The sequence below is a fragment of the Monopterus albus genome, unplaced genomic scaffold (assembly GCF_001952655.1).
Source record: "Monopterus albus unplaced genomic scaffold, M_albus_1.0 scaffold172.1, whole genome shotgun sequence".
Lineage (NCBI taxonomy): Eukaryota > Metazoa > Chordata > Actinopteri > Synbranchiformes > Synbranchidae > Monopterus > Monopterus albus.
In genome coordinates this window covers 1,172,755-1,180,466 of record NW_018128052.1, presented here as the reverse complement: position 1 = coordinate 1,180,466, position 7,712 = coordinate 1,172,755, and the positions used below count along the sequence as shown (strand labels likewise).

The 7,712-nt window shown below is 42.3% G+C and overlaps 1 protein-coding gene across 1 annotated transcript in view; it reads left to right on the top strand.

The window, feature by feature from the left end:
- LOC109969331 (ephrin type-A receptor 4-like) overlaps positions 1-7,712 on the top strand; it is a 25,600-nt gene that overhangs the window by 2,281 nt on the left and 15,607 nt on the right. Inside the window, exons 3-5 of the mRNA XM_020616145.1 lie at positions 1,261-1,458; positions 1,768-1,878; positions 2,277-2,631. Coding sequence (XP_020471801.1) covers positions 1,261-1,458; positions 1,768-1,878; positions 2,277-2,631 — 664 coding nt within the window. The remainder of the gene's footprint in view (positions 1-1,260; positions 1,459-1,767; positions 1,879-2,276; positions 2,632-7,712) is intronic.

Here is a 7,712-nt window from a genome sequence, read left to right as displayed (position 1 = left end):
ACCCGGAGAGAACCCACGCAAGCACGGGCATAACATGCAAACCCCACACAGAAAGGTCCCAGGTGGGGCCCTTCTCGCTGTGAGGCAATGGCGCTAACCACTGTGCCACCGTGCTGCCCCAACACACACACACACACACACACACACACACACACACACACATCCTTTCACTCTCTGACTCTCCCTCTCTTTTTCTCTCTCTGTCGACATGGTGCATTTGGTGTGTATACCGCTCTCACCAGTAGGGAGAGAGCATTATTATTATTCAGTGGCAATAAAAAGCTAATTTGGAGTTGGGAGGCTCAGCGGTCATTTGAAGGGTCACAGTACAAGCCAAGTAGTCGACTCTATTGAGATGGATGGTTCGGCGAAAGCTGAGCCTGTTTCAATTGCATGGAAATGTGCCTGTAAAAACCTTGGAGTTGCAACAAATCAGAACCTCTGTCCTCTGTGGAATATTGATGCAAGAATGAATGTTAGACTGTGAGGTTTCAAATGACAGCACTTGAAGTGTATGTTTTTTCTCTATTTATTAGGACAACATTTTGAAGAAAGTAGATAATCCAAAAAAACAAAAACTAGATGAATACTCCAGTGAACATGTCTCTTCTGGTCACTACTTTTGTTGTGTGTGTTGTTTGTTAAGTCTGGTGGCTACTAGGTCTAAAGATTAGAGTTTGGTGATGAGTTTTTGTCGGGTCAGAAGTCACATTATACTATTTGTTTCAGCTCATACTAGTCCAGAATGAAAGGCATCTTTCAGAGACATTAACTTTGCTGTAATTATTACAGTAAACATTTAGTCATTTTTATTTTTGTTAGAATGACATCACCATCTGCAGCTGTCAGCCAATGACTTTTGAATACAAAACACTTCCATACTCACATTTACCTTTTCACAGCATCTTTGTGGACAGTTTTGGTTCCTTTTTATCAATTGAAAGCATTGCTACCTGACAACAGAGTTAAATTTAAGGTAAAAGATTTTCTTGAATAACAAAAAGTTTTTAAAACCTTCTCTCAGTGGCTCTTTCGCATCAGTTTCATAACAAAATCATTATTAATGTTTCAGTTACCTACAAGTTGACTTTCCTTGTGTTGTAATGCACTCAAACGAGTGGATACCTTAAAAGCAGACATCAAGTTTAAAAATTTATGGTACATGTTATGACTGGTGACTTGTAGTGTTATATGCAATTCACCAAAACATGAAGCTACTGTATGCTACTGTAGTAATACATGATGTGTGTTCATGCGCAGTGGGAAGAGGTGAGCATTATGGATGAGAAGAATATCCCCATCAGAACATATCAGGTGTGTAACGTCCTAGCACCCAATCAAAACAACTGGCTGAGGACAGACTGGATCCCTCGATCTGGGGCTCAGCGGGTCTACGTTGAAGTCAAGTTCACCCTGAGAGACTGTAACAGCCTGCCAGGAGTCACCGGCACCTGCAAGGTACAGGGCAACATGCTCGTTATGTCAGAGTGTAATGGCCGCTGTATAAATTTGGGCGCAGTAGGGCATTTTAACAAAATTAGATAACAATTATTTCTAATAAAAACTTGAGTTATTTAACATGTTGTTTAACTTTTAAGCTAATTAGTCAGTGGACAGACTGCACTTTATTATATATTAAAGCCGCTGGATATTCAAGCATCAACCCTCCCCCCTTCGACTCATTATCATATTAAGAAAAAAGATGTGCTCTGATAATGATAAATAGATGCTTCAGTCTCACTTTTCTCTTTCTTTTTTGTCTTGTAGGAGACATTTAATTTGTACTACCACGAGTCAAATGAAGACAGAGACAGCTACATCAAAGAGAGCAACTTCATTAAAGTGGACACTGTGGCAGCAGATGAGAGCTTCACACAGGTAACAATAGACAACTGAGCCAGGCTTGTTTCTTCCACCCCCACTCACTTTCATTTGCTCTTATCTTGAAAATAAACCTCCCTGCCACTTAGCTGTAATTCCAATATGTTTTACAAGCTCCTTTATCTTGGATGGTAATTTTGCTATCCCAAAAATGTTGGCAGGGTGCTTATGCTTAGCTCTAACTAAACTTACCTCAGAGTTTACCATTATAGGCATTAAAGCTTAATTTACCTTGTAATGCATAGAGGTCTATCTGGATGAGAGGCAAATGCTGAAAATGTAAAGGTCAGCCATGGTTCAACATCAACTCCAGTAACAAGCAGATGAAATTAATAAGGGCTGACACAGTTTGCTGCACATTTTTATTAATAAAATTCCTTCCTCTTTCCATCCAGGTGGACGTCGGAGACCGCATCATGAAACTGAACACTGAGGTGCGAGACGTGAAGGTCACGACCCGGAAGGGTTTCTACCTGGCCTTTCAGGACGTTGGCGCATGCATCGCATTGGTTTCCGTCAGGGTTTTTTACAAAACCTGCCCGCTCACCATCCGTAATCTGGCAACCTTTCCCGACACCATTACCGGGGCTGACATGTCCTCCTTGGTGGAGGTCAGGGGGTCTTGTGTCAACCAATCAGAAGAGAGAGAGGAACCTAAAATGTACTGTGGCGCTGATGGAGAGTGGTTGGTTCCTATTGGTGGATGTCTCTGCAACCCAGGATATGAAGAGAAGGGGGGTGCATGTAAAGGTAAGTGGTCATGGATGAAAGAGCAACTTTACAGTGATTTATTGTTTGTTTTTACCATGGGCTGACTCGTCCATTTTGGGCTCCTGTCTCCACTCCCCTTGTGTCGCCACTTCAAAGTCCCATGTCTCATATGAGTAACAATTATTAGCACCCGACTAACAAGCTGCACGCTAATGATGGAAAACATTGACAGGGATTTGGTTTGTGTAGTAATTAACACCTGCTTGATCATTCTGTGGATTGTTTTAATTATTTTCAAGGATCATGTTAAGAAATTCTGTCTAAAAGGGACACTCACATCTTTGCCAGCTGGTAACGGCAGAGTGTAACTATGGTTTGTGTTCTACAACACCACAACAAAATAATCAGTGTGGGTGTTTATTCCACCTGTTGCAGAATCACAATCAATTGTATCAAATGTAATTTGGAAACAGATTGACAACACAAGACTGTCACAAATTGCTAAAGGCAAAAAAATGTGATTTTGAATAGTTAAACCTATTTGAAGGGAATCAGCATTTGGATTTTTGATGCCAGCTATAGTCTTTTGACAATAGCAAATACTCAGACACCTAAAATAAGTAGTTCAACATATTATTTGTCTTGCCAAGAGTTAGATGAGAAGATTTCTGCCACTCTTATGTCCATTAATAAAGAGGCTGCAGTCAGGAGAGTGTTAGATTAGTTTAGCACAGAGACTGAAAAGAAGGGAAAACATCTGGCACAACTCTGTTCAAAGGTAACTAAATCCACCTACCTGCACCTTTAAAACTCACTAATTAGCACATCACATCTTATGGACGCTCCTCTGGTTGCCTGGCAACCTCATGCTGAGAAAGTTACTGCACATTGTCAGGAAATAATTCAACACACACCGTTAAACCACACTGTGTCATTTTTACACTTGATTTTAGTATGGAATGTGTTAATTAGTGAGCTTTAGGGTACTGGTAGGTGGATTTTGTTAGAGCTGGGATAGCTGTTTCCCCTGATTCAAGTCTTTCTGCTAAGCTGAAGTAACACTCCTGACTGCAGCCTCATTTTTAACTGAGTCATAACAATGGTGTGGACAATATTTACTTCCAACTCTACTGCAAGAAAACACATAAATGTTGAACTATTATTCAAAAATATTCAACCGTACTGGCTGTAGGAGACAGCAGTTGTTACATTTTTTGTATTTTCAGCTTCTTTTCAAAAGTAACCTCAAGTAATTGACAGTAGTCACTCTATATAACTGTGTTTGAGTACTCCATCATGTCACGTGTCCTCTAAATATTCAAGATCCTTCATCTATTTAGTGTATTTGTTGGCTTCTAATAAATCCAATCTGTAAACAGGGTTTTAAGTCTTGTGCTAATATCTTTTTTAGTGCTCAGGTCTCAGTGTGAGGTGTGCTGACATAACATTAGCCATCTGGGCAAAAAAACATTTCTATCACTTACAAATCTGGTCTGAACTTTATGGTAACAAATATGCAAGCTGTTCACACCTCTCACCGACATACAGTACATGTGGCGTGCATGACGTGTAATGTTTGCAAGTGACTGTTGTGATAGTGAAGACAACTAAATGTGCGCGTTTGTGTGAGAAAGCAGGGGTAAATGGGGACAACAGACTCGATCAGAGACACTTTTACAGCGTGGCTTCACTTCTCCTTTTTAGTCACATACACAACGAACACACAACACATTCACTCATACACATACGCAGATGGACAGAGACCAGTAGCAAGACAAGGGACAGCAGCTCCCTGATTTGCTTCCTCCGTTTTATTTATGAAGCTCTCCCAAGAGGCTAATTGTATAACAAACAGACCCATAATTCAAAGAGAAAAGAATAGACGCTGTGCGGCAAAAAGGCTGAGAGATGGGCATAAAGAGAGGGATGCATTTGGTGCCAGTTGGCGATAAAGGGAGGAAAAAACGTGCCTTTTTTCTTTGCAATATAAAAAAGCAGTGGCCAAAATTTGCTACGTGATAAATGTTCTGAAAAACCTTCACCCCACTTGCCCTGTTTGTTCCTTCTGAAAAGAGGAGGAGGTTTGCGGGGTGGTCCCTGAAGCCTGAAAGATGTTTCTCCTCAACTAGATTTAGGAGAGACCCTTGACTCTGTTGAACCTCCAGCAGATGTGAAGTGCCATCTATCTAGCTGCTGCTCTCTTCTCCGTCTTTCCGCTCTCACTGCCTGTCAGGCCCTTGGCTGGGCTCAGCTGCCTCAGTGGAAATCCATCAAAGTCTGAATGAATACTGAACGCTGCTCAGCGAAAACTCTGACCCTGCAGTGCTGGATAGGTGCCTCAACGCTTCTCCCATTATAAGTTTGAAATTTGCAGAGAGAAAGAGAGAGGAGGGCATGGAGGGAAAAGGCAGGTAAATCTGAGAGGAGATTTAGATGATCTGTCGCTCTTTACTTCACCAAGGTCAAATGTTTTCCTCTGGAGCTTCTAAACTCATGCTATTAGTCATTATAACAGACTTGTGCAGACAGATAGAATGAGTGAACAAAGCTTGGACAGAGGCCGTGTGCATTCTGAACAATAAAACAGACAAAAAATAGAGCCATCTCCCCTCACTTTACTGGCCAGATATGGTGCAACACTTTGGAAAATATAAGCTCATTCTATTTCATGCAGAGAGGTAGATGGAAAGAGGTGAGGAGGTCACTATTCCAAGCCAAGAAATAGTCCTGCACTTACTACTGCAACTCATTGTCACTCTTTGCTTTTTACATGGTCTGAACAAACAAGATGCAACATGTTTATTAGCGAGTTTTTGAAGCACTGGTGGGAGTTTGTCACATTTGAACAGAGCCAGGCTCGCTGCTTTCGTAATTAATCTAACCGTCTCTGTAACACAATCCAGAAGACCAAAGGCAGGATGCAAACACCCAAGGCAAGGTTTACTGTGTGCGTAGACACAAACGAAAAACAACACAGAAGAATGAAAACAACAAGTTTACTAGCCCACAGAAGGCAACTAAGATCTGACATAAACACTGGCTGGCACACTGAAATCAAAACAACTGGCCCAAACCAGCAAGGGTTATCAATAACAATTTCTTAAACCAACCACAGGTGAGAGTCGCTGTGATTAATACTCCAGGCTGGGTGAACGGATGTGTAGGAGGGTCTGGCCTGGATCAGGTGGACGGGGTGGAGTCAAAGTGCCAGTGGATGAAACACCGTAAAACTGTGTAATAGAAGATAAAATCATTAAAAGTGCTAAAGGTATAGTTGGCGATCCTGGAAAAACCAGCAGCCGACCTAACTAATCCCACCCTTTCATTCTGACGTCTTTCCAAAGCCACTCCTCCAAACCAGTGCACACTACAATATGCACTGCCTGACTACTGGTGATTTCAGCAGAAATATGGCCACTATGGTGTCACTTTTCAACCCCTTTTGTTCTCCCAGTTCTTGCCACAGCAATGGTAATTATGGTTTTACTTCTTGCAGCATCCAACTTCTTTTTAGTTGTAACTTACTTGAATACGGCCTTCAGCTGCAACTGAAAGCTGCTGTGGGTACTTCCTCTGCCATAACTCACTAGCTCTAATTATAAAAACAGAGCGGTAACACATCTGCCTGCCTGGCCTTGTCGGAGACTCTTGGTTTGCACAACAGGTGCAAGGGCAGGGTGCGCACAAGTAGGAAGTAGGCTGACAGACAGGTAGGCCATCTTGTGGTTTTGCTTGGGATGAGTAAAATTATTGGTCTGGCACTTCTCAGCCCTGCTGCTGCCACAGATGACAGATTTTTAAATTTATGTTGTGGATTTTATGTGTCCATTGCCATTGGGATGAAAAGTGATTTTTAAGAAATGTAGCAAAAATGCTTCTGAAATGAACCAACACTACCTTTAATTCATCCTTGTGTGTTGTGCAAAACCTTGTCACAGTCTGTTATAAATGTCCACCTGTCATATATTGTACAGTAAATCTCCTTAATGAGATAGATTGCCATTTAGAGATCATTTTGACATTTAATTATTTAACATTTAGCAGTCCAGGTGCAAAAACCAGTTTGCCTTAGCAGAAATACATTTGCATATTTAATGTATTTTAATGTCCCCAAAACTCCTTTTGAATTGAACTGAAACAAGAGTCGACTTAACTTATGTGGTGAAATGCAAAATGTTCAGTTTCATTTTCAGAGAAGCTCTGGTGGGGAAGAAGGGATTAGGTGTTGAATGGGAAAGCAAGGAGGATTGAAAGGCCACTGACAGCAGAAGGCGTCAATGCAGAGCCGCCCCCTCCCACTCCCCCGCTGGGGATTCCTTACTGGGTGCAAAGCATACGAGTAGAGAAACACAAGAGGGAGGGAACTCCCGCTCTTTTCTAAACCCCTGGTTAAGACCGAGGTCATGACTCAGCCTGATGAAGACGTCAAAAGCTCTGACTGACAGCGACACACACACGCACACGTAAATAGAGAGAGTTTAGCTGCAAAGTGCAGGGTCATGACCGAGGTAGATGAAGACGTCAAAAGTTTGACAGCTGTGATCCGTCTGAGAGGATCGGAAATGAGGGAGGAGAGGCAAGAGGGGAGTGGAGGAGAAACAATAGAGGGAATCTGAAATGTGAACGGCTGGAGAGGCCGAATGAAAGAGGAGCCTTCTGCTTTTTGTTTCACTGTCTCTCCGCTGGCCTCCTTTTTCTCTCATCTGATTCTGCTCAATTCTGCTCACTGCCTGGGAGGGTTGGAATGTTTCTGCATGTGTGTCTGCAAGTGTGTGTGTGTGTGTTTCTGTGTTCCCACCATCCAGAGAGATTTCATGGTTGTGCTTCTCTCTAACGCACCTGCAGTGTCTTGTCAACAGCAGAAAGCACGGGATGAAAAGAAAGAGAAGAGAGAGGCAGAGGGAAAGACAGACACACCGAGACAGAGATGACAGAAAGAAACTGGGAGCAGATGATAGAAAGAGAGCATAATCGCTGTATTCAGTCCCTCTAATTATTGCATTGCGTTTCGGGGGTCTGGACATGTTGGATTGCTGATTCTGTGTGTATGTGCCTATGTGCATGAGTGTACGTGTATGTACTGTATCTCTGATTTTCTGCTTTACAAAGCCCTCCCTCCC